Source organism: Pituophis catenifer, unplaced genomic scaffold, assembly GCF_029215685.1.
Source record: "Pituophis catenifer annectens isolate HBS135680 unplaced genomic scaffold, rPitCat1.0.hap2 SCAF_13, whole genome shotgun sequence".
In the NCBI taxonomy this organism is placed as follows: domain Eukaryota; kingdom Metazoa; phylum Chordata; class Lepidosauria; order Squamata; family Colubridae; genus Pituophis; species Pituophis catenifer.
This window is the reverse complement of record NW_027256893.1, coordinates 2,975,736-3,003,621: the sequence shown is the minus strand read 5'-3', so window position 1 is coordinate 3,003,621 and position 27,886 is coordinate 2,975,736. Positions and strand designations below refer to the sequence as shown.

The 27,886-nt window shown below is 43.3% G+C and overlaps 1 protein-coding gene across 1 annotated transcript in view; it reads right to left on the bottom strand.

Moving 5' to 3' along the window:
* The window catches only part of PEPD (peptidase D), a 192,202-nt gene that overhangs the window by 108,197 nt on the left and 56,119 nt on the right, over positions 1-27,886 (bottom strand). The window contains exons 5-8 of the mRNA XM_070952901.1: positions 26,312-26,359; positions 23,221-23,282; positions 10,102-10,146; positions 1,510-1,585 (exon numbers count right to left, since the gene is read on the bottom strand). Of these exons, the coding sequence (XP_070809002.1) occupies positions 1,510-1,585; positions 10,102-10,146; positions 23,221-23,282; positions 26,312-26,359 (231 nt within the window). The remainder of the gene's footprint in view (positions 1-1,509; positions 1,586-10,101; positions 10,147-23,220; positions 23,283-26,311; positions 26,360-27,886) is intronic.

The following is a 27,886-nucleotide window of genomic DNA, read 5'->3' as shown; positions in this document are numbered from 1 at the left end:
TCCTTGACGTTCTGAATCAACTGTTTGTATCTCTTCAGTGTCTAATTCAAAAATCTGAATTATAGGTCAAACAGAAGATCAGTTAGACCTAAATCTACATCAGGAGCCATTCATGGAGACTATATTAAAGAAGTTGATGCAAGAACAGGCAAACTTGGAAAGAAGCCCTTATGGGCCACATCATACGCAATGCTAGTCATGTCACTGCTTTTGCCACTGTGTGAAGAGGCCCAGGAGATAAGGAAACAAAAGGGATTTGCATAGTACTTCGTTATAACATCCTAATCATGTGGCACCCCACCTCACAACATTTGCAATCTTCCCATCACATACAAATTGTGTTTCCCCACTGAAGTGAACACAATTTGCAAATGATGGGAAAATGGCCAGGATTGGGATGAGAACTGGGGACAAAAAAATTAAACTTTCCCAACTATCCTATCCACATATTGATGCTGGTTCCTCTGACGATTCCCGAAATTATTTTGGAATAAGACAAAACTGCAGACATCAGCGTTATTCTGTAAAAATCCTAAAAGCAGAATTTTTCCCTCTGCAGCTGACTAGAGTTACAGACATGAGGATGATTCAACTGTCTGCAGAGGAAGCAGCCTGCATCCAGGGAAAACTAGAAGGAGTTAAAACCAGGAGATTCCTTCTGGCTTCTCCCCAACGAGGTCAGTGCAATTCTCCTCCCAGCACTCTCTCTTGAACATCCAAGAAAACTGCATGTCTAAATGTCTCTGTATCATCTAGCTCAGTGGTCCCCAACCCCCGGTCCGCGGACCGGTGCCGGGCCGTGAAGTACCTGGCACCGGGCCGCGCAGCGGCCGGGGGACAGGAACGCTTCAGCACAAAGGCTCCTGGGCCGTGCGCAATGGGCCTGCGCAAAGGCTCAGGCTCCTGGGCCGTGCGCAATGGGCCTGCGCAAAGGCTCAGGCTCCTGGGCCGTGCGCAATGGGCCTGCGCAAAGGCTCCTGGGCCGTGGCCCCACCCCTGCGCGCGCTCAGCGGGCCGCGGCCCCACCCCTGCGCGCACTCAGCGGGCCGCGGCCCCACCCCTGCGCGCGCTCAGCGGGCCGCGGCGATAAAAAGGTTGGAGACCACTGATCTAGCTGATTCAGAAAGCTCTACAAGTGATCAAAGCACCCAGCTAAAAACGATCAGAGAGAACAGCCGCAGAAGAAACAGGTTGGGGAGTGGCATTCACTGGCCTCCTGGAAAAGCTTTGTGTGATGCTAAGTAAAACCAATCCTCTCTCGCTTTCTCAAAAAGGTCTGATCTCATAAGTGGAGCCATTTTGTTCTCCACACCTCAACAGTGAGTTCAAGGGCAATGCAAGATGTATTGTGTGGTTCTATTAGGACGAACATTATCTCCTGAGTTTTATCCAAGCTCTTCATTACTCTATTACTAAGCAATTCAAGTAGCTGGGAACATTTTTCTGGAGAAAAAAAAAAGTGTCATTACACAAAGAAGTAAAAAATTATTACTGCAAGAGTTCCATTACCTCTTTATGAGCTTCACTGGAAATTTTATTGGTGTAGCGGAGGACTTCCAACTCCATGTTCGTCTTAATGACGCGGCTTCAAAAAGAAAGAGGGAAAAGGAAAATCAGGTTAACAGTTTCCCCTACATCTCCCAAGTGATTAACTGGAAAGTACAAAGAACAGCCAGGTAACTGAACTTGCAAACGAGTAAAACTATGATATGACACTTCAGCAAATTTATTATTTATTTATTTATTATTTAAATTTTTATACCGCCCTTCTCCCGAGGGACTCAGGGCGGTGCACAGCCACGCTAAAATACATATATCCATAAAATTTAAAAACAATTTAAAACATATTAAATAATTTTGGCCCAAATTAAAAACTAAAACACCCATTAAAATTCGTTATTAATCCAGCCTAGCCTGTTGAAACAGTAAAGTCTTAAGGGCGCGGCGAAAGGTACGTAGGTCAGGAATCATACGAATCTCCGGGGGCAATTCATTCCAGAGGGCAGGTGCCCCCACAGAGAATGCTCTCCCCCTGGGGGTCGCCAGTCGACATTGTTTGACCAACGGCACCCTGAGGAGTCCCTCTCTGTGGGAGCGAATTGGCCGGTGGGAGGCTATCGGTGGCAGAAGGCGATCTCGTAAGTACCCAGGTCCTATAAAATAAAAGACATTAGGAAACAGAATGTTCACCGGGCATTAATTTACCCAGTAAATGTACCGAGAAGTGTTTGCAGGTCTGTTCTAACAGACCACACCAGGCCATCCTAATTCTAGCACTGAATTGGATTTTGGTATTTTTAAAAAGAGACTGGACAGCCACTTGTCTGAAATGATACAGGGCAGGGGTGTCAAACTGGATTTCTTCGAGGGCCGGATCAGCACTATAGTTCTCGGCTCTTCTGATCCTCGGCGGGGCAGCCAGCCTGGGGGGCAGGGGGAAGAGAGTTGGGTTAGCCGCCTGCTGCAGCACCATCTGGCCAAAACGGGGCATGGGGGGGGCACATGAGGCCTCTCCACGCCCTGTTCTCGGCCTTGACAGCCTCCTGGGGCACTTTGCCGGCCAAAACATGGTGCCGGATCCAGATCCGGATCCAGCCCGCCGGCCTTGAGTTTGACCCCCCTGAACTGGAAGACTTCCAAGGTCCCCGATATTCTACGTTCTGTCTTTTTGGAACAGCATTTCTTAGTTTCCAAAGCAAGAATGCATCCTTGAGCTTTCTAGTATTTTCCAGGCATGTCAGATTAGAATTCTCATAATTTTACTCTCAGCATGGGAACTATAGCCCAACAAGTCTGGAAGAGGCCATCTCAGAAATGCTTGCAATTGACAGGATGCCGAGACCTGCAAGCACTGTACTTAAATCCAGACTAGGTGCAAGTCCAAAGAATTACCTAGGCATACCTGATTGGACAAATGCACTGTCATGAATGCTGTGGCTCATTAGATTCAATTCAGTTTTAGAGAAAGGAGGAGAAAGAAATATTATACATGGAAAGCCTAAAGAATTCAGGCAAGCAAGAGGGAAGGATGCATTTCACATGCTATGTACTCATTTATTGAAAGATTGGCAGAAAAGACATACAGGATCATGTTTAATTTCAAAATACACTCATACAAATGTGTGGAGTAATTTTCAAATAGTTTACAAGAGTAGACAGGCCCCTCCTTTCTTCTCTTGCATGAACTATGACCCCCAGTTAGAATACGCAGGGATTTCTGGTCTGCCTGCCTGATACCTTTCATTATGAGACTGGTACACGATGCCCAATAACAGTTACCACAACATCCTGGGTGTCTCTGATTTTCTATGGGAAATCATCACTTCTCTGCCAAGGAAGACTCAAAGTCCCCATCTTAAATGAAGTAGGAGACATTTATAAAGCAATCCCTCACATTTGCTGCAGAAACAAGGCAGCTAAAAACAATATTAGTTTTTCACAGTTAAGAAAGGACCTAACATTGGCAGGAAGGAAAACCCTGCAGAATTTCTCTGATGCATTTCAAACCTGGCAAAATGGAGTTCTCGGATTTAAGAAATCTTTCCTGACATATTATTCCCTGACAAAATAGATCCCAGGTAATCTACCCTCTCAGATCAAAACTACAGTTTTTTGCAGAAATTTCTCTATGTCCTAATTAGATACCTACAATATTTTTTTAAATCAAAGTGTTTCCTAAAAGAAGAGTGTTTTAAAAGTACAATTCCTTTTTTGTTACTGCAAAAAATAGAGTTCAGTGATGCCAGAAACCCATACCTCTAAGTCAAGGCCCAGAGGAAAAGGCTGGTTTGAAGAATGCGCAGACTGTGGTGATTTGTCAGAAACTATAGTAATCTTATCTAGATCTCAGTAATAGTAGTGCTGGCCTTCCTGGGCAGATTTGTTGCAGGGATAGAAAGAATTTGATAAATGTTTACAGGTAGTCCTTGACTTTTGACTATAATGGTGCCTGCCCATTACGATGGTCAGTCATGACAATTATAAAGCGGGTCACTCATATGACCAATCCGCAGGGTCCACTTTGTTCTATGTAGCAAAGCTATACAATCACAAGCAGTGCAGTACAACAAAAAGGATAGCTGAGTCATGCAGAAACCAAAACCGAGTCAATCAAGCACTTCCATATTTTCAGAGGCATAACAGTTGAGCCCTGGGTTGAATTTGGGATATGGATTTTCTCTTTATACCGCAGAATGATCTGCCTGAATTCCCTTCAGATGCATGTACCAACTTCCAGAATTCCCAGGAATTCTGAAAACATCAGGAGTCTACCAGATTGGAGAAGTTTCAGAGGAATAACCATAGACCGTGTAGGCTTTGGAAGGAGTTTAACTTTCTATATCTGACTTCTCTGGCCATGAGTGTAAAGCTGTCCAAAAGCTGCCAAAAGGCTCATATTAAAGTGGCCGTCCACCAGGACCCGTGGATCCCTCTCACAGTTTCTGCTGTTGTGTCAGGGACTGCCTATTCTACCCCGTGCATTTGGCTTCTCCTTCCGAAGTGCCAGGAATCAAGGCTCCCTGTTGGGTTTCAAATTCTGGTTCAAGCTATTGGGGAATGCCAGGAGCTTCAGGTCTGGATGACAGGCTTAGTACCCCAATTAAAGAGTGGGTGTGACTTGGCATGTGTTCTTTTCTCCGAGCATAGAATCTGATTAGGCACCAGGCTCAAGCATGACGCTAAGCAATGATGTGGCTCAGTGAAGCCGTTCCCCGAGTCAGACTCTGGACTCATCCATCCATACTAGCTACACAACCACCAGGCAGCTTCTGCCGTTTCCAGGTCACCTGAACAAGAGAGGAAGATGAGGAGCTTGTCCTTCAGAGGACATCTCAGGAAGCAAGCACTTTCCTTAAGCGGCATAGAAACATGACTGCTGTTTACAACTGTTTCCCATAAAAGGCTGGGCTTCTATTCGCATTCTGTCTACACTGTGAGCTTCCAAGGATGAGTTTCCCTACTGATATACCAAATATCTCAAAACTTTTCTATTTCAGCAAGCTGGCCTGGCCTAACTCCCATCTTTTAAATTTTTAAATTTTTTAATTCGTGATTTTACAAATTGGGTGTTTTAATCTGTGTTTCGGCCGAAATATTTAATAATTTTAAGGGATTTTTTAATATTTGTATTATCTGTATTTTATCTTGGCTGTTCACCGCCCTGAGTCCTTCGGGAGTAGGGCGGTATAGAAATTTGATTAATAAATAAATAAATAAATAAATAAATTCCGATTCCAAATTGAGCCATAAATCCTTCAACGTCTTGGTCCCCTCTGCAGATGGGCATTTTAAATTCAAAGAAGGCTTCCTGGGCTCAAGCCATACATCAAGGATCACAAGTCTTCATGGGCACCTTCAGAATTTTGAAAGGTGCTCTCCCAAAATGGTTACCAGGCAGAGTGTGGACACAAAGTTGGTGAGATTATCCACATAATTTCTTCCAGACTTTCTAGGGACCTCCTTTGCTTGGCTCACAACTTTTGTGTGGGCCTTAGCTTAGGAAATGTTACACGTAACTGCCAAGAATATAAAAAAAACCCCTCCAACTCCCATGAACCAAAGGCTTTCCTACCGACACAACGGGCCCCAAGAGAACCTGAACTTCATTCATCTCAACAAGAAGCATAATAGCAATCCAGAACTCCAAAAACAAGAAACAGACAACCTGTTCAACATCTTCCAAAATAAGGGATATCCATGGACAAGTAGTCCTTGACTTACGACTACAATTAGAAGAGAAGAGAAGAGAAGAGAAGAGAAGAGAAGAGAAGAGAAGAGAAGAGAAGAGAAGAGAAGAGAAGAGAATTTTTTATTGGCCAAGTGTTGGACAATTGGACACACAAGGAATTTGTCTTGGTGCATATTAGGCAAGGCATCGCTAAGCAAGGCTGTTAAATGAGTTGTGCTGCGTTTTATAATTGTTTTGCCATGGTTTTTAAGCAAATCGCTGAAGTTGTTAAGTGAAACCTGTGATTGTTAAGCGAATCTGGCTTCTCCCATTGACTTTGCTTGTTAGAAGCTGGCTAGGAAGGTCACAAATGGTGAACACGTGACTCTGGGAGGCTGCAACCAGATGCCAAGCACTCAAGTTTTGATCATGTGAGTGTGGGGATGCTGCAACAGTCATAAGTCTGAGAACTGGTCATAAGTCACTTTTTTCAGCGCTGTTGTAACTTTGAACGGTCACTAAACAAATGGTTGTAAGCCAGGGATCACTGTAGACACAAACTTTCACAATATTTCACATTTCAGCCTGGGAACAAAATGTCTCCAGGGAAACAATCGATCTTAGAGAAGACCTGGGAATATTCATGGAGAACGGCATCAAAACCAGATTGAAAGAAACAAAAGAAACAAGTTAAGATCACCACAAAGGACGGAACAGGACAACTCACCATGGGACAACTCACTGCAGGACAATTTAACAATTCAATTTAATTATTTAAAATAGTTTAAAAGTATATTTTATTTTTTGCCATTCACATTTCATTTTGTCCTTCCTTTGGCATCCTTTCTTTAATGGTTCTATTTCACTATTTCTTCAATATTAGTGTAACTCTTGCAAGTTGTTCCCTGGTGAGTTGGCCATGGCGAATTGTTCTGTGGCAAGTTGGCTGTGGCAAGTTGTTGTAAACCCCATAAAGGAAGAAAGGCAAAACCACAAAAAAAAACAAAAAAAAAAACAAAACAAACCATCACTGAATAGCCTTGTTCAGTTCACCAGACTCCTTGACCAGATAAGCAGCCAGTTTAACCAAGTCACTGATCTAGTCTGGTGTTGTGGCCTGTCGGCTGCCGGCCCTTCCAGCAGCCAAATCAGAGGAAGAGGAGGAGGAGGCGTGGGAGTCAGGATCAGCATCAAGGCAACCTGAGAGCTCCGAGGGGGAAGAGGGCATGGAGCTGTCAGAGAGAGAGAGAGAGACAAAGGTGGAGCCTGGGCCATCCGTCAGCCCTCAGATGGAGAGTCAACAGCCCCCAAGTCTGGAGGTGGCTGATGAGGAAGAGGAGGAACAGCTGGGCCCAGTGCCTGACGTGCAGATGCACAGAAGGCAGAGGAGAGGAGAGCAGTGGAAATCTATGGTCCGGTCCTTGGGAAGGAAGAGCCACCGCTGCTAGAGAAGCCCCACCCTAGCTCTGGGGATAAAAGGCAGGGGGCAGAGGTGAATACATGTGGCAGACAACTATTCATCTTCCGGACAGCCCAGGGGTGGGTTTCACTTACCGTTGCTACCAGTTTGCTCACGCACGGACGCTCGCTTCACTCACATGTGCACCACTTCTGCGCATGCACAGAAGCTTCTGCACATACACAGATCGAATTTAATGACATCTGGGCGGGTGGGCGGAGCCTCCCGCTGCTGCTGCTACCAGTTCGCCCAAACCAAGGTGAACCGGTAGCAACCCACAACTGGGCCTGCCGGACTTGTTAGCCTGCATTGAGAGAGAAACTTTTTGCTGGGCTGCTGGTACTCCTAATTATAAAGGAACCTTTGAGTTAACTTCAGAGGGTTTGTCATGTTTGGGGAGCTGGGTCAGAACATCTGGAATGTGAATACAGTTAGTCCAACAATCTCAACCAGAAATTGCTGGCAGAATACAAGAAGACCACAGATGACGAAAGAGTGGAGAGCCAGGGCATGTTTCTCTTTTGCTCCCTGTGACCTCCATGCTGTCTTCTGCTTCTCCTTCATCTGGGCTACCTCGTCATCCAGTGTACTACAAGGGAGAGGTTGGGGAACAGAGATTCAAAAAAGCCCACAATGATTATCCTAGATCAACAGATGTGACAACATACTGAGATCCTCTTTTCTCTGTCACTTCAAGTATCCTCCTTTCAGCCACACAAAACTGACCAGTTTGAACAAAAGGGCCTTTATTTTCCAACAGTGGAAGGCTGTTTAATAAGGTGAGTCTTTTAACAAAGAATTAAAAATTAAGCAATATCACCGCTGTGCCACCCTTTAGGACTCTTGATTCTTCTAGGTGGCATCTGCTAATGTCAGACGCCGCTGACATTCAAGTGTAATTAAAGAGAACATCTATAAATTTGCCAGCGGAATGCATCAGAATTAATGCCTTTAAAATGAATCCCCAAAGAAAGCAATAATAGGCTGACATTTATATAACATTACCCATTCTGCCAGACATTCAATTAATACTTCCTTGGGTAGTCAGTGAAGGAACATTAATTATAATGAATCTATTTGTATTTGTACCTACACAACAGCTAACACTAATGAATTTTACAGCAAATTAACAAGAATCGTTAAGTAGTATTTCATTTTTCTTCCTGTGCTACTATATAATGACCGCTGTCATGAGCTGGGCAACCAAAATGCTTCCTTGTAGGCAACAGAAGCGCTCAGGAGGCTGCCGAACACAAGAGCAGCTTCAGTAGAAGCTGCCTTCCAAAATTCCTTGGCCTTTGATCAGCCAGCCATTCTATTCTCTCCCCTTTCTCACTTAATGGTAACTGTAATTGGATGCTGCCTTTCAGAACAGTATTTATCATTGCAATGGGATAAAAAATTTTTTTTTAAAAAAAATCAATTTTAAAACTGAAAGCAGCAATTCAATGTACAGTACCATGTGCAAGCAATTTTGGTTATTTATTTATGGTCCCAGACTAAAACTATTAGACACAGACTCTTCTGGAAACCTCCGCCTTTACATGCAAATTTGAATTATTAACGTATTAATGAACTGAAGCCTTGGATGGCAAAACATCTTTGCCAATGCCAGGTGTCTCTCATAGAGCGGAGGGGAGAGGCCTTCCTTCAGAGACTTTGCTATTGCAAGCAGGGGAAGAGCCTCTGACATTTTCGGAGCTCAATAGGTTGCTTTCCCGCCTGATGAAATCCCTGACAGAAATCACACCTATAACATACCTCTATACAATGCCCTAATTAAATCAAGAGCCTCACGTTCCAAGTGAAGCCAACTCTGACCCCACGTAATTTACGTTCCAGCTCTGACCCTGTTTCCCCCCTCCCCCCCAAGGTGTGTCATCAGTCACATTCTCCAATGAAGCAATTTCTTGGATTGTAGAGATCACTCCCCTCTGGCTACTATGGGTAACCACGGAGATGGCCTTGACAGAGAGTCTGGAATGTGCTTTTGTTTTGACTGACGTGCTGCCTCCCTGCAGCTGCAGAGTTTGTTTTCCCATCCCCCTTGCCTATGGCAACTTGAGAGTAGGCCAGGGATGCTTTGCGAGTTGACAATCAAAAGGTCAGGAATATTTTTAAACTGGACATTTCTAGGATATTTCAAACATAGACTAAAGAGCAGGAATTTCTGATAAAACCGCAGCAATGGCTTCAGGTCCTTGAAAATGAGAAAATGGTATCAACAGATTGGAGATGATGGTTGATTTATCAAAAATTTATATTTAGGGTGTGTTGGGACTCCCCAGAAAATGTCAACATCAGTTGCTGAGGGTTTGAGAGATCCTGATACAGAGGATATGGACATGTGATCATTTAATGACTTTTGGGGATAATATATTAAAATAGATTAATGTATTTATAGGAAATCTTTAAATGTTAAAGTTGTTAATGTAATGTTGAATTATATACCAAAACTATGGAATTTGACTATTTTATCAGGAATTATGGTTGTATTAAGGAGGCAAAAAGAAATAGGAAAAGTCATATTATTTCAGATATCAAGGAAGGGCTGTCAAAAATGTGACATAAATATTGCAAAAAACAATGTTTTTAACTAATCAACAGATGCAATAATATGTGTTATTATGGCAAGCATTCTGTCATATTTTACAATAATGTCTTGCATTGTTCATATTATAGTATTGAATTCATTGCTAGACCAGTAATGATGAATATAAAATATTAGCTATTTTTTTCTTTTCCTTCTTAGTCTGTATTTTTAGTTCGTACTTTTAATTTTTTTGAAGTTTTTTTCTTTTTAAGATTAAACATTGCCTTGTTACAAAAATAAAACAGGGATGGGGAGCTGATACTCCACTCCTCTCCTCCCCTTAGGACTTGTCTCCTATGAAAATATAGGCCCAGTAGCTCTCTGCTCAAAAACAGAGACATCAAGGCAACAACTGGAATATTAATGTGAGGAATGACTTACCATTCTGCAATCTCAGGATGGAGAATTGTATTGTTTACTGTAAACCTACAGGAGAAAAGAGAAAAAAATTAACTCTACTAGTGGCTCATCTGGAATTTATTTCTGATCAGGAATTCATACAAGACTTGTACTAAAAGAGCCCTAGTAGCGCAGCAGACTAAAGCACTGTTATTCACATCAGCTGCCTGCAATTACTGCAAGTTCAAATCTCACCAGGCTCAAGGTTGATTCAGCCTTCCATCCTTTCTAAGGTAAGTAAAATGAGGACCCAGATTGTGGGGGCAATAAGCTGACTTTGTATAAAATATACAAAAGTATGAAGCCTATTGCTTAACGCATTGTAAGCCACCCTGAGTCTCCGGAGAAGGGCGGCATATAAATCAAATTAAAAAAAAACAAAAAAAATGTGGTTTCAACATATGCAGAGTAACTACCATGAATAGGATAGATTTTCATGTAATGCAAAGAAGGACCAGTGGTGACATGATAGCAGTCTTCCTATATCTCAGGGGCTGCCCCAAAGAAGAGGGAGTCAAGCTATTCTCCAAAGCACCTGAGGGCAGGACAAGAAGCAATGGGTGGAAACTAATCAAGGAGAGAAGCAACTTTGAATTAAGGAGAAATTTCCTGACAGTGAGAACAATAAACCAGTGGATCAACTTGCCTCCAGAAGTTGTGAGTACTCCAACACTGGAAGTTTTTAAGAAGACACTGGATAACCATATGTCTGAAATGGTATATGGCTGTGATGGCAAACCTATGGCATGCGTGCCAGAGGTGGCACACAGCGCCCTCTCTGTGGGCACGCAAGCCAACACTTCATCTCATCTCTGCTGTGCATGCGCGTGTGCCTCCCACCAGCCAGCTGGTCTTCGGATCTCTGCTGTGTATGCACAGGGGGCATGCATGGGGTGTGCATGCGGGGTGTGTGCGTGTGCATGCAGTGGGGGCACATGCAGGGGACCATGCGTGCATGCACAGGGGGCACATGCGTGGGGCATGCATGTACGGTGGGTGGGATGCATGCACAGGGCCACATGCACATTGCATTGGGGGGCTTCGGGCATGCACGCGTGCATTCATGCGCATGCGCTTATGCGCTTTGGGCACTTGATCTGGAAAAGGTTAGCCATCACTGGTATAGGGTCTCCTGCTTGAGCAGGGGGTTGGAGTAGAAGACCTCCAAGGTCCCTTCCAACTCTGTTATACTGTTAGACCTCCAAATAAATCCCCCTTCCCAGAATAATTTGTAATGTTAAGAGATACAACAAGACAAGAGAAGAGAGAACCAGGAAATGCTGCACAGAGAAAACATTCATGTTCCCTTGGCATCCTTCCGGCTGCCATAAAAAGCTGGATTCAAGTCGGGGAATTCTGCTAGCAAGCTTTCTCGGATGGTTTCCCAAAAAAACCCAGCAATGACTGGGTTTAGGCCCAGGATACCTGGCAGACCATCTGCGGCCAGCGACAGCTCCCCATCGCCCGGTGCGTTCTCACAGGGAGGGCCTCCTTGGGGTCCCGTCGGCCAGAGAGTGTCGACTGGTGACTCCCAGGGAGCGGACCTTCTCTGTGGGCGCGCCTACTCTGTGGAATCAGCTCCCCCTGGAGCTCCGGGTGGCTCCTGACCTTCGCTCCTTCCGCCATGATCTTAAAACATGGTTATTTGGCCTGGCCGGATTGGACTGAAGGGGTTTTAAATGTGATTGTAACGGGTTCTATTTGTTATATTTTATTACTGAATTTTGTATTTATTGTTGTGAGCCGCCCTGAGTCCTTTGGAGAGAGGGTGGCATACAAGCCCAATCAATCAATCAATCAATCAATCAATAACTGACCAGTTGCAACAAAAAATGAAATGGTATGTGGGAATGGCTTTGGGTAACAGAGGGGTGGAGGGAAAGAGATGCTGTCTAGAGAGCGGTCAGATAAGAAAGAGCATAGCCCACAGCTGCATGATGGGCAGAGAGCGCGGTTGACAAGGGACCCCACCCCCGAGTTCTCCAGCTGTTATGGAGATGGCGAGAGATTTGTACTTTCAGATTTGCAAGATCCAGGTAATGTAACCTTACAATGAAGTAGAATTCGCTCATCTGGCCATGTTTCTTGCTGGTGTAGCTGTGAGCCCTGACACAAAACAACCATTTACTTGAAGGCAAACGGGTGAGGGAATTGCCTATCACTCCCCACCCGGCTCTGCAAATACATTTATTGCTCTGTTGGGAACCAGCGGATGTTTTCCTAAACAAAGGGTGTCTTTCCCCATTGACTCTTTCTTTCTTTCCAAGGCTGCTGTAGATGGAAGGCTTAACCAAGAAAAACAGCTCTCAAAGCTAGCCCATTCCCTCGGAGGGGGGGGGAGGGGGAGGCATGCTGCTATTCCTATTCTTTTTCCAATTGAAGAACCTAAGAGGAGAAGAAGCGGCTGGAACAGCTGCTCGGGGAATTGCCCAGGGAAATCAGTTTTCTCTGCAAGAATTTGCAGCACAATAGTGGGAGAATTGAGTGGAAATGTGGGTGGGGATGTTCTAGCATCTAGGACCGTGATGGCAAACCTATGGCACGCGTGCCAGAAGTGACACGCAGAGCCCTCTCTGCTGCCACGCGCGCCATTGCCCCAGGTCAGATCTCCGTGGCGTTTCTTTCGTGAGCTTCTGTTTCCCGGCAAACGATGAAACAGAAGCTCCCAAAAGAAAAAGATCTTACCTCTTGCCCCATTGCTGGTGTTGGGATGCCCTGCCTCCCGCCAGCCAACTGGTCTTCAGGTCTCTGCTGCACATGCGTGCATGTCCGTGCATGCACAGGTGCACACATGCACACGTCTGCACATGCACATGTTCGCGCATGTTTGTGCATGCCCACATTTGCGCATGTCTCTGCATGTGCACGCTTACACCTGCACATGTTCGCACATGCGCATGTTCACACATGTCCACACATGTGCACGCCCGCACACACCTTTCAGTTTGGGCATGCACACCTGCACAGTTTGGGCATTTGGTGTCTAAAAGTTATGGAGATGGCGAGAGATTTGTACTTTCAGATTTGCAAGATTCAGGCAACGTAACCTTACAATGAAGTAGAATTCGCTTATTCGGTCTTCAGGTCTCTGCTGCACATGCATGCATGTCCATGCATGCACAGGTGTGCACATGTGCACATGTCTGTAAATACACACATTCGTGCATGTTTGTGCATGTCCACATTTGCGCATGTTTGGGCATTCGGTGTCTAAAAGTTTCGCCATCCCTGATCTAGGAACTCTGTGTAGTAACAGTATTTAGGCCAGTGACGATAACGCCTTCAGTTCCCAGCCAAGGCACAGCTGACCAGGCTCAAATTATCCTACTTTATGTAAACACATGATGTGATAGCCCTCCTCTTTTGGAAAAGGTTCTAAGATAGGAAGTCCTTGACTTACCACCACAATTGAGCCCAAAATTTCTGTTGCTAAGCGAGACATTTGTTAAGTGAGTTTTGCTCCATTTGACGACTTTTCTTGCCACAGTCGTTAAGTGCATCACGGCAGTTCTTAAGTTAGTTAACATGGTCGTTAAGTGAATCTGCCTTCCCCGTTGACTTTGCTTGTCAGAAGGTTGCAAGAGATAATCACACGACCCTGGGACATTGGAACCATCATAAATATGAGTCGGTTGCCAAGCATCTGAATTTTGATCATGTGATTGCGTGCAACGGTCGTAAGTGTGTAAAACGGTCATAGGTCACCTTTTTCAGTGGCATTTTAACTTCGAATGGTCACTAAATGAACTGTTGTAAATCAAGGACTACCCACTACTTTGGGAAAAGTAGAAGGGAAGACAGCAAGGTGGATGGACTTGGTTATGGTAGTGATGAATGCACCATTGTCATGGAGATATATTCATCATCTATGGGAACCCGGAGTCAAAAACGTCTTAATAGAAAAAAATCAATCCAGATTAAAGCTGGTGCAGATACAAGGGCTCACATCTAGAGGTGAGGACGCAAGAGAATGAACACCTGATCTCTGATCTATTATCCATGTAAGTGTTAAGCTTCTACTAGAGTCCGTAACAGGATGATGGAACTTGAGAGATGCAAGAAGAGAGGAAGTGTGATGGAATGCAATCTGGATTCCAGGAGGGAGGGAGTGCATTCCAAGGAGCAAGAGACAATCACCTTGTCAGACCTGGAAGCCAACTTTTCATCTTTTGAGTCTTCAGGTCTGCCACAAATTCTACTGTGGGAAAATGGGAGGGGGGGTTATATGTGATGATCTGTATGACAGAAAGAAGGAGAAGACGGCTCCTCCCTAATAATTCCCAGAGTATATGCTTTATGGAGTGTCAGCATTTTTTTTTTATTTTGGTAAGATTCTATCTATGGATATACATGATAGCAGTCTTCCAGTATTTGAGGGGCTGCCACAAAGAAGAGGGGGTCAAATTATTCTCCAAAGCACCAGAGGGCAGGACAAGAAACACTGGGTGGAAACTAACCAAGAAGAGAAGCAACCTGGAACTAAGAAGGAATTTCCTGATAGCGAGGACAATTAAGACAATTACAGAGCCTTGATAGTACAGTGGTATATGCACCCTGTTATTAACACAGCTGTCTGCAATTTCTGCTGGTTCGAATCTCTCCAAGGTTCAAGGTTGACTCAGCCTTCCATCCTTTCTAAGGTAGGTGAAATGAGGACCCAGTTTGTGGGGGCAATAAGCTGATTTTGTATAAAACATACAAAAGTATGAAGGCTATTGCTTAACGCATTGTAAGCCGCCCTGAGTCTCTGGAGAAGGGCGGCATATAAATCAAATTTAAAAAAAAAAAAATTAAACAGCTTGCCTCCAGAAGTTGCGGGTGCTTCATCACTGGTAGTTTTAAAGAAGAGACTGGGCAGTCACTTGTCTGAAAGGGTATAGAGTCTCCTGCTTAAGCAGGGGGCTGGACTAGAAGACCTCCAAGATCCCTCCCAGCTCTATTCTGATTGATTGGATGAGGAATAATGAAGATATCTGCTTGGAAGAATTACCATATTTTTCAGAGTATAAGACGCACCAGAGTATAAGACGCAGCTCAGTTTTTGAGGAAAAGAGGAAAAAAAATTCTGCCTACCCGGTATTCATCTGGCTAGCGTCCTTAGTCTGGTCAGCTTCAGCACATTAGTTTGCTGGTTTTTTATCCCCTGCTTGGGGATAAAAAACAGCTTCTAAGGCACAGCTGAGAAGAAGCAGCAATGAGAAAAGCAGGCAAAGCACGGGCAGATCGCTTCACTCGGCTAGCGCCTTGTTAGGGCTGAAAAAAAGCTTCTAAAGAACAGCTGAGAGTCAGAGCAAAGCATGGAGATGCTTCACTCTAGCACCTCCTTAAAGCACAGCAGAGAGTCGAGGGAGCAGGCAAAGCTGGGAAGATCACTTCAGTCGTTAGCGCCTCGTTAGGGCTGAAAAAAAGCTTCGAAAAGGCTACATTCGGAGTATAAAACGAACCCAAATTTTCAGCCTCTTTTAGGAGGGAAAGAGGTGCGTCTTATACTCCGAAAAATATGGTATGTGTCTTTCTTAGTTTTTGGAGCCTGATAGGAAGGTTGAACAATAATAAACAGCAATCCAACAGAATTGTTCTTTCTCAACAGAAATGAAAAGGAATTCCTGTAAAGCCAGAAAAACTCAGGTACAAATCAATATCTTCAAGAATGCCAGATAAGAAATTAACTACTTCTGGTAGCATTCAACAGTTGAGACTTTCTTCTGCCAAGCAGGCTACAGAAATATATTTCATTACTACCGTATGATTTTGCTCCATTCCTTGGCTACAATCCTTCAAGTTTTGCAGACATCCTACCAATGCTTAAGAGGCGACATTCAATTTCAAGAAGAGAGCCAGATCTGCCCAGTCCTGCTCTCAACATGCCTCTGGAAGTTGAATAAAATTGAGTAATTTTAGCCAATAATCACTTGAGCTCCTCAAGGCCATGCAATTCTGGCACTCCGCAGAATAGAGTCACCATAGGGTGACAAAAAGAAGCGGATCTAATGAGATTTGCCTTCTGTGAACATCAAGGAATCCTTTTTTGCAAGGGCTTAAGGCCATTATATTCCTGGCAAATAAAAAGGTAGAGTTTAGCAGAAAGGCAAAAAAAATGAAAATGCAAATGCAAAAAGGCATTCAACATAAAGGCAGGCAGGCAGCCACACAGCCCACCAATGAGCGAGCCGGTAGATTGAACAATACTTAGCAAAAGGACGGATCTTTGTTTTGACTCCAAGCATCCCACTACGTTCCTCACAAGCGGAGAGGAAGGTGTGCCACAAAGGCCGGAAACCTCATCAGGAAGATCAGAAAATAATTGTGGAATTGATGGAGAACAGCCTGAACGGTGGAAAACAGCCGTGGGCTCTGAGTCAGCAGGCTGCCTTGTTGAGGAAAAGCCGGAAAGCGTCCAAATGACCGATCAGGTTGGAGAAAGGCACAACACGCAAAGCAAATGCCAGACGCCCATCTTCAGCTTCAATCTTGAGGTCGTAGTAACAATTCTCTCATTCCTACAAGGCTGAGAATGGATCCTTTTCTGCAAAGGGCTGATGAAAGGTAGCCCACTAGAGTAGGGGTCTCCAACCTTGGCAACTTAAGACTTGTGGACTTCAACTCCCAGAGTTCCTCAGCCAACCTTTGCCAAGGTTGGAGACCCCTGCACTAGAGCCCCTTCCCTGATGGAGGACAGGATTTTGACACCAGTGAGATCTCATTTGTGACATAACTCCCATGTACATTGGATAATCCTTGCTGTATTGGCTACGGAATGGGATAACTCACCGTGGCCAACTCGCCAGAGTCAACTCACCATGGCCAACTTACTACGGCCAGCTCGCCACAGGAGAACTCGCCATGGGACAATTTAAGAATTCAATATAATTATTTAAAATAATTAAAAAATATTTTAATTTCTGTCATTCACATTTCATTTTGTCCCTCTTTGAAATCCTTTCTTTAATGATTCTATTCCACTATTTCTTCAATATTAGTGTAACTACTATCCCAACCCAAGTTGGCCACGGCAAGTTATCGTAGACCCTATTGGCTATTTCTTTTTATATATTCTTGGTGCATTTTTTTCCCCTGTTAGATTTTTATAAAAAATCATACAAGTCCCCAAACTATAACATTTAGAAATCTAGAAATATTGAAGCTTAACTACATCTTAGTTTGCATAGCAGTTTGGGAAATGCAAATGAAGTCATTAAAAATGCAAAAGAACCCACCCACCAAAACATTACCCATCTTCACTGACCAGAATAAGTGATAACGCTGCCATCAAATCCCTCCAAATAGAGAATGGAGACATGGTTTTCTTTTTGAAAAACGCACAGCAGCCTTTGTTATCTTTTCTTAAGGATGGATCTGTGAGCAGCTGTTTGCATGTAGATTAGTCATAAAGATTCTTACAGATGCAGAAAGTGAGAAAAGACTGGGAAGGTTTTTCCCTTATAGCCCAATTAGGTGCCAGAGCTCCATATCCAAGTCCCCCACCCCCAGTGTGGACAAAGGATGGGGAGACTGGCCCTCAGCCAAGAAGACGGTGCCAAGAGGTTGGAAGAAGCCTAGTGAGAGATCGAGGATGGGAGCCTTGACATGTGAGGAGCTGCAAGCTGTTCTCCAACACATCAAGGCGGCTCTTTTACTGACAGAAGGCACAGATGATCCGTAGCTGTCAAAAGGCAGCAGGAAGATCAGTCGATGCCTCATGGTTAGAATGCAAGGAAGCCTCTGCTAATCCAGACAGACAAAACTGCCAGAGTGACTGGAAATCTCTTTGCAAGAAATGAGGAAGACAGAAGAGCTCCCATTTTTCTTCTTTACTTTTTTTTTTCTTTTTAAATTGAAACGGAGGCTATTGTAAGTCTGCGTGTGTATGCAGGGGACTTTTAACATAGCCTCTGGCCCAGTGGTGAAATCCAAACTTTTTTACTACCGGTTCTGTGGGTGTGGCTTGGTGGGCGTGGCAGGAGATGGATACTGCAAAATCCCCATTCCTTCCCCACTCCTAGGGGAAGGCTATTGCAAAATCCCCATTTCCACCCCACTCTGGGGCCAGTGGTATTTGCCGGTTCTCCAAACTGTTCAAAATTTCCACTACCGGTTCTCCAGAACCTGTCAGAACCTGCTGGATTTCACCCCTGCTCTGACCCAAGTCAGATGTGGAACTGGGATGCATTTCTGCATTCAAAGTCATTCTGCACAAAAACTGTGAGGGAGTTTCGTGTACAGGTAGTCCTCGACTTACAACAGTTTGTTCAGTGACTGTCCAAAGTTACTACAGCACTGAAAAATGTGACTTATGGCCATTTTTCACACCTATGAACCACTGCAGCATCCCCATGGTCACGTGATCAAAACTCAAGATGCTTGGCAACTGACTCACATTTATGACGGCTGCAGTGTCCCATCGTGGTCACAGGATCTCCTTTTGCAAACTTCTGACAAGCAGAGTCAGTGGGGAAGCCAGATTCACTTAACGACCATTTGACTAATTTAAAAACTGTGGTGATTCACTTAACGATGGTGGCAAGAGGTCATGGAATAGACAAAACTTACTTTACAAATGTCTCACTTAACAGGAGAAATTTTGGGCTCAATTGTGGTTGTAAATTGAGGACTACCTTTATTAGGGAAATAATCCTCTACATTTATAATATTTGAGGGACTGCAAAGAAGGCAAGTCACGAGGACCCTCAGCCAGAGATCTACATTGGGTTGGTCCCAGGAACTGCACCTTCTCTACCGTGGGACCCACCAGTGGAGTATTTCCTCCAGCCACGCCAGGTTAGTTCTAACCCTGTCATCATTTCCTGAAAGTCCCTCAAGACCTGGTTATCTCTTGGGATCAAGACCCCAGGGGTTATGGATTTCCTGTCTGGCTTCCGTCGCCGCCAGACGGTCCTCCGTGACCACCAGCCCCGTTGCCTGTAAAGAGCCGCCTTTACATCTGAAAGGCGGCTCGAAAAACTCCATTTCCTGATGGAAATGTGAGTCAGAGCAGGCGAGGGCAGGTAGAGCTCTCTGCGAAGTCCCCAGAGGTTTTTTTTGCTCTTGGGGACGAGCAGAGCGGGGCTCCCTATGCTCCGGGCTTCGGGAGGACTCTGCTTTTTTTTGCAGAGCTAGGCGCCGGGACTGGATCAATTAAAAAAATAACAGATGGTTTAATTGAAGAGAGCGAGATTTGTACCTGGGACCCTAACCGCAAGTATTTTTAATGATTTTACAAGTGTTTCTACTTGAACGGAAAAAATAAGTTTAAAATGGCGACTGCTGAGGCTTGAGAAGAAGAAAGCTGAAAGTGAAAGTCCTTCCGTAATAAGCTACACAGTAGCGAAATATACAGTGCCGGCTAGACTAGAAGGAAAATATCCATTTTAAGTTTCTTTTTTCTTGGAGATCTGTATTTGATCTTGTTTGGAGAAAAGTTTTCTTTTTAAAAAAGAGCTTTTTTGTGTGGCAGGATGGCGTTAAAGTTAATGAAGCCTGACAGACAAGCAGTGGGGGGGTGCTCCCCCATCCACAATTATCTGAACAAGCTCTGAGCCTACAGACTTTGCAGAATGGTTTTAATTTAAAAGAATTTCTTCAGGAGGAAATGGCAAAATATCATGAGACTGTGAACCAGAAATTTGAAAAATTAAGGCAGGAAATTAAAGAAATGATACAACTAAAGTATGATAATCTGCAACTAAAGATTGTAACAGTGACTAATGCTTTTTCAGAAGTTGTTATAAAGATGGATACAAATATCAAATTATTAGAGTCTAAAATGGAGGAAGTTGATGATAAGATTTATAATTTGGACAATAAAATACAAAGAATTGAAAATGATTTGATAAATATTCAAGACAATAGTTTAGAAGTAAAGACTAAAAAGGAAGCCAGTCACGAGACTTACAATGCAGAAGATATAAAGCAAGGGATTGAAAGAGAAGTTGTAATGATGCAATACAGGCTCACAGAATTTGCGATCAGAATGAGAGGGTTACAGGAAAATAACAGAGATGATCTAAGAAAAATATCTGCTCAAGTTCTGGCTGGGATTTTAAAGGTTCATCCTGAGGAGGTATCTTGTAAAATTGACAAGGCCTATAGAGTAAATTCTTGGATTGCAAAGCAAAGGCAACTGCCTAGAGATGTGGTGATTTATTTTACAGATAAAGAAATAAGAAATGATATTGTGCAAAAATCCTTTAATTCTACTCCACAACTGTATGGGAGAAAAATCTGGATATATAAAGAACTGCCGCCTAAGATGTTAAAAGATAGAAAGAAATTTGGACTCTTGGTGACTGAGCTAAAAAAACAAAATATTTTATTCAGGTGGGATGTTCCAGTGGGTATAATATTGAGATATCAAGGAGAAAGATATCAGTTAAATACTGTTGAAAAAGCGGAAGAATTTTACTACAAGGTCCTTAAAAAGCAAAATCAACAAGAGATAGAAATTCAAGAAAAGCAGAAGGAGATGGAAGTAATGAAGAAACAACAAGTTACAGAGGTCTCTACAGATGAGCCGCTTTTGGATTCTCTGTCAGAGGTCTCAGCTGGACTATTTAATACAAGAGAGGCGGTTCCGGATTCCAATGTAACGACTTATCAAGTCACAAACCAGCATGGAAATCAATCAGTTGATATACAATTTATAGAACTAGAAAGATTTAAGCCACAAAAGCAAAACCAACAAGATCAAGTTATAGATCAGCATGAAAACCAAATAGTCGATATACAATTTACAGAAAGGAATTCAGGATGGAGATCCAACCCACAAAAAGTCAAGAAAAGAAGAAGCAGGTCTCACAAAAACAAAAACTTTTAAACTAAACAACAGTGTAATGCCAGTTATTTAAGAGATGATTGAATATATGAAAAGATAATTGGCAAAGTATTGGTTTATTTTATCCTGAGGAGAGTGACAGACCTCTGCTGTGCTGTACTTTTGGGATGTGAAAAGGGCCTTAAATTGAATGGATTGGAACTATCTTTTTTTTTCGGATTCTTTGATAAATATACTACGTTTATGCTGAGTTACAAGGCAAGAGTTATGGGATTGGGGCATGCAGAAGATCTGGTTGTTACCCTATTACGGTGGTTGGAATTAATAATTTGGATAAAAGACACCTCTACAGACACTATATGGAATACAAATATAAAGTCACTCGGGTGGTTGTTGTTGTTGTTTTTTTAATATGAAGATATTTGCTATTGATGGGGGCAGATGGTAATTGAAGATACCGAACATACTGTTGGAATTAGGATGTGATGTTACCCTAACATGGGTGATGGAGTTTACAATCCAGCTGAATGACATTACAGAAGATATTATATGGATTACAAGCCTAAAATCTTTTTAAGAGGATTTTATTTACATAAGGGAATATTTTTTGGGGGAGTGGGCAGAAGAATAAAGATATTAAGATTTATTAAGTATGGTAGTCTTGTAGGAAAGTGGGTGGAGACAGATTAGTTTATTGATTGTTTAGTTTAAGAAAAGGGATATTATGTTTAGATATGAATATATGTAAAAGATTTGAGTTAAGAGATATAACAATGAGGGTGAAGGAAATGGGTAGACTATGAACTGAATAAATGTTAAATTAGGATTTATTATATAGTTTTATAGCGGTTGGAAATGTTAGATTAATATACATAAAAGATTTGATTTATTATTATGCTAAATTAGGAGTTATTATATAATGTTATAGTAGAATGTCATTTTGAATTGTATAGTATAAGGGGGATATGATAATTTTATTAAGAAATAAAGGGTCAGTATATGGGGATGGAGTAAGGGGATGGTAAAGTATTATATAATCTGTTATGAATTTGGGTTTTATTATGAAGAAGTCACAGGGGGAGGGGAGGGGAAGGGGGGGTTAGGGAGTAGGGGGGGGAAAGGGGGAAAAATTTGTATTTGAAAAACTTTTTCAATAAAAAAAAAAAAAGACCCCAGGGGTTATGGCATCCCAGGGAGCCAGAGTCATTCTTAGATGGCCTCGTTCTGGTTGACCTTTTGCTCTGATTACAGACTAACAGAGTTGGAAGGGACTTTGTAGGTCATCTAGTCCAACCCCCACCCACCCAAGCAGGAGACCCTACACCATTTCTGACAGATGGCAGTCCAGGCTCTTCTTGAAAGCTTCCAGTGATGAAGCTCCCAGAACTTCTGAAGGCAACTTCTGTTCCACTGGTTGATTGCTCTCACTGTCAGAAAATTTCTCCTTATTTCCAGGTTGAATCTCTCCTTGGTCAGTTTCCAACCATTATTCCTTGTCTGGCCTACAGGTGCAGAAAATAGCTTGATCTCCTCTCTATGGCAGCCCCTCAAAAATTGGAAGACTGATCTCCTGTCTCCCCTGGTCCTTCTCTTCAGTAGACTAGCCATGCCCAGCTCTCCATGTGATTTATATTTTTTTAATTTTTGCAGTGCTTTTTTTAAATTTTAATATAACTTTTCCTATTTTTATAATGATCATTTCTGTATATATGTTGTTTTACTTATTGTTGCACAGTGCCCAGAATCACTGTTTATGAGATGGGTGGCACATAAGTGCGATTTATAAATGAATAAATAAATCCACAGCGTTCCAAGCAAGTTGGGCAGGGCAAGGGAGGAAAGCAGTTGTCACACAAAAATGGGGGCAACAAAGCAGACACAGACACACACACACACACACGTCATAGCTACATTAGCACCGCACACCGAAATAGAAAAGCCAGGGAGCTCCTTCACCCTGGACTCAGGGCTAATTAATAAGTTTTCCACTGGCATGTTGTTCTTGGCACTGCAATATAACTCATTTATCTTACAAAGGATTCTCCTCTGGAACGCTTCGATGTGCTTCAAATAGACTGCAATCCATCATAAAATGCTAAAATGCTCCACTCTTTTGGAATAAAGTGATTTGATTCATAAATTTTTGTTATGGGTTTATACATAGAATTGGCCTTTTTCCTTCTGTTTTCTTCTACCATGAAAAAAAATACAATCAAAGTGAGATCATCTGAACTGGGAATGGCGGGCTTCTATTTTTGTTTATTAGATGTTTCAAATAATTAGTCAACTGGGGGTTAATCTGAACATTTCAAACCCAGAAGATAACTTACTGGCTGATGTTGTCAAAAGACGCTTCCCTGGTCACGCTTCCACTGTCGGTGTTAATTCCTCGCTGGAAAAAAGAGAGCAAAATACAAGTTCTACAGCAGCTGTTCAGTCTAAAAGCAGACAAGACAAGACCTTCACCCAAGCAGTTTTCTCCCCTCCCTGGAGCTGAACTTCCACTCTGGTCATTCCACCACCCTATCTCCTTCTGGGGCCAAATTGGGAAAGATGACTATATATATAATACCTACTGACCTAAAAGGAAGACAGCCATGCATTTTAGACAACCTGCTGCCTCTCTATTAAACTTAAACACAAACATGTCTAATTAGAGCATCCTTCGTTTATCATATTTTTAATGAACCTACAATGACTCTGAGATTTTAAATTAAATTAAATCATTTGGGAGGAAAAGCTACTCTCCTTTTTCAGACAAAGACCTCTCCCATGGCTTTCTCTGCAGGCTCCAGATGGAGTAACCACCCCCCCCCCCGGGCTAATAATAGGAATCCCAGGGGTGTTACTTCCACTGGATGGAAGAAGGGGTGACGAGGCACGCACCAAGCCAGCTAAAGGGACCTCTATACAAAATACAAAGTGCACATATGTTAGTCTTCTGTCTTCTGCAGTTCAAAAACATTAATCAGGCTGTTTTGGTTCAATCCTGTTTTGCAGGGCAACTGATAAAGCCCAGGAATAGTACCTAGCCCAGAAGGAAGACGGGAAATGATTTTTTTATTCTCCTCACAGCTGGTTCTCTGGCACAATGGATGATTGCACTGAATGGGGAGGGCATAAGCAGGCAGAACTCTTTCACCCTAAACAAAGGAGCAAGGAAACATTTCTTCTCTTCTGCAACCCACACCCGTAAAGATGGCTTCCCTCCAGAAGTTGTGGGATTTCCATCACCAGAGGCTTTTAAGAAGAGATTGGACAGCCATCGGTCTAGAATGGTATAGGGCTGTGATGGCGAACCTACGGCACGGGTGCCCGAGGTGGCACGCAGCACCCTCTCTGTGGGCATGCGAGCCGTCGCCCCAGTTCAGCACACGCCTCCTGCCAGCCAGCTGGTCTTCGGGTCTCTGCCGCGCATGCACGGGGAGGGCATGAGCAGGGCATGCGCAGGGGTATGCGGGCATGCACGGGGCGGGGCACACGTGTGCAGGGGGCACACGGGGGCCACACGTGTGTGCACAGGGAGTGGGGGCATGTGCGGGGGCCCTGCACACATCGCATTTGGGGGGTTCGGGCATGCGCTTTGGGCACTTGGTCCAGAAAAGGTTAGTCATCACTAGTATAGGTCTTCTGCTCAAGTAGGAAGTTGGACTAGAAGACCTCCAAGGTCCTTTCCAACTCTGATATTCTGTCATTATTAAGGAGCAAATCCAGGGATTGCAGCCATTCTTTGCCAGTATTATTATTATTATGTCTAAGAACACTGACATTTATGCAGTTTTCCAATACTTGTCACTGTATCCTCAAAGGCTACACTATGAAGATCCTTAGACTAAGACAACTTGGCTGGTGCCTTGAATTTGCCGCCAAGCAATTTTTGCAAAGGGCCAGAAATCTACAAGCCTTCATAAATTATGTCTTTCCAGGATAAGCTAGAAGCAGAATTGCACCTGATTTTTCCCAATTTAGACACTATGTTGTGACAGGACATCCTGTTATATCCACCGCCTTTAGTGCTACAGGAGTTCTTCCTAAGAAGCACGCTTGTTAATCGTCACTAAATGAACTGTTGTAAGTCGAGGACTACCTGTACATACATACACAAGGGCATCAAGTTTATCCACTTTGCACACAATGTTTTAAATAATAGCAAGAAACGACAAAGAGGTATTTGTTCAGCTGGGGGGAAAAAATCACCCTTTTTATTGTCTATGAAGATTCTCAGACTTCCAGGTGCTTTTTTTCCAAGAGGCAACTGGACTTTCTGGTTTTTCTTTAAAGACATTTTGCTTCTCCTCCAAGAAGCTTCTTCAGCTCTGACTGAATGTTGGGGAAGAGCAGAAGAAGCTACTTGGATGAGTGTTGTGGCCCGTCAGTGGCCTGTGCAGCTAGTAGCCGATTCCAACAGCGAGGAGGCTGGTGTGGTGCTGCGCCAGCAGCCTGTGCAGCTGGCGCTCGAGTCAGACACTGAGGAGGCTGGAGAAGATGTGGTGCCAGAGGTGGGGATTCAGCCAGGGCCTTCAGAACCTCCAGAAGCTCCCTTAAGTGAAGAGGACGAAGAGGAGGAGCCTCTTCTCGATGCACGGGCGCACAGAGCTATCAAAAGGCAGGAGTGGCTCCTCAGGAGGAGGTCTCCTCGAGAGTAAGGCTTGGGGTAATTGGCCAATCCCTTAGCCTATTTAAGGAAGGACGACGACTGAGGCAATTTGCAGGGAACAACTTCGTTCACTCTCCTTCGCGTCTGGATCTTAGTTCTCTTATCAGTTTCCTGCAAATTGCTTCTTTGCTTTCTGCCAACCATAGTAAGATTACGATTATTTATTCTTTGGATTCTTGTAGGGTGTTACGAAAGTTAATTAACAGCCTTTGTTTGAAAAAGACTGATTTAATTTAGTAAACTAAGGTTTGTACAGACTTTGTGTGTGCTGCGTTCTTTGGGGTCCGTAGCTGGGGCAGAACAATGAGAAGCGAAACGTTTTCAAAGAAAAACCAGAAAGTCCAGTTGCCTCTTGAAAAAAAGCACTTTTGGGACACCTTTTTATTGTAAGCAATGCTTTTTTAAAATTTTTTGCCAAGGTTTACACTACAGGGCCGGAGTGAGGTGAGGTTAGGGCTGGGTGGGACCAGTGCCAGCAGTAACCTTGTGCACACCTACCTGCATTCAGACAGCCACTTCTTTCTCTCTCCCCGTAGCAAGTTGCCAGGGAAGGCACAGGTGGCTTTTTTCAGACGTTAGAACCGTTTATTTGCGAAGGAAACTGGGTGGAAGACTTCACTGGAGGCTGGGGAAGCACACTGGGTACTGCTAATTTATTGCAAAAGTCAAATAAAAAGAAGGGACTGCAGCATTTAGTAAAATGCACTGGAGAAGCTTCCCTCTAAGCCATATCTCAGCACTGGGGAATGCATCTTAGCACTTACCAGAGTAAGAAGAACAGAAGGGTTTTTCGAAGCCAAAACACTGGCAATCTGACAAAATAAATGAAAAGAAAATCATCTTCGCTCGGTTCCATCAACTTGCAATAGCCCTGGGATCCAGGCTCCACTGATTCTGAACTGGTTCCCCGCTCGTTCTCAAACACTCTCTATTTAAATATTCCATTTGACATTAATAAGGATAACACTGTCTCTGCTTCCTTTTCCCAAAGATGCCAACTCTTTGGGCCCAATTTGCGTTCTGCTTTTTCTCTAGGGCAGTGTTTCTCAATCTTGGAAGCTTGAAGATGGGTGGACTTCAACTCCCAGAATCCCCCAGGGGATTCTGGGAGTTGAAGTCCACCCATTTTAAAGCTTCCAAGGTTGAGAAACACTGCTCTAGGGGGTTTTAGTATTATATTATTATATGAGCGTATAATAATAAATCAGCATGTTGGGCTACAATTCATATTTTTTCTCTTCTGCTTGAGCCTCCCCCCACCAAAAATTATGACTAGTTGGTAATATGTTTTATTTTTATGAAGGTTTGTTAAATACCGGCCAGTGGCCTCAGTTCATATCCAGCCAAACCATCGAACAGAATTACGAACAAAAGGGGAGGGGTGCACTTGTCAAATCAAACCTCTTTATGATTTAGATAGGTTAGGTTTACAATCCACAACCGGATGAACACACCTCGGCCGACAAGATGCAACGATAGTTCCTTGGGGATACCACACCGGGGAAGTTGGCTTCTTGCAATGCAGGAATCCAGTCCCATGTGTACTTCATAAATCTTACAAATGCCTCTAACTTATCAAACCTTCGTTCTTGCGTGTAAATAATTTTTGGGGGGCTATCTGTTATTTCTAATGAATTCACTATGAGTATGATGGAAATCGTGAAGATTTCTACACACAGGAAGACATTGAAATATTGCTTCAAAAGTTTGTATTATACTCTAATTTCACTCGAATCAGAATAAAGTTTTGGGTTGAAAAAAAGGTGGCCCGATTAAACAAATACTGTCTAACCAAGTATTATTAATAAAACTATTTGCTGCCATAAATGGACTTCCACATTGCAGGGGCTGCCAAAAGGAGCTAGAAAATCTGAAAAGTATCTATTGATTCACCACCATTTATATACAACTGCAAGGTTAAAGAAAATCAATCAGTGGAAACTCAGACAAAGTATTGACTAAAATTTTGCTAATCTGGCTGCAATCCTATTTATAACTTGTCCATCAATGTAAAAAATTTCAAGCCAGGGGCAATTGGGGAGGTGGGGGTGGAGGAAGAGGCAATTTAATACAGCAGTCAATTCAGCAAAAGGAATAGTAAGCAGAAAAACAAATAGTCTCCAATTAAACAAGAAAAAAATCTATTAGGTGCATTAAATGCAAAAGAGTCCGTGAACAGATGGCTGTTTAGAGCTGCTTTTAAGAAGAGGTGAAATACAGAGGCTCCAAAGAGAAATGGGCCTGGAATCTATCCTGCTTCCGAGGAATGGAATGATGTTTCTATTTAACAATATTTGAATTCAGGACATGCACATGGATTTGTCCACTCGGGCAGGGGC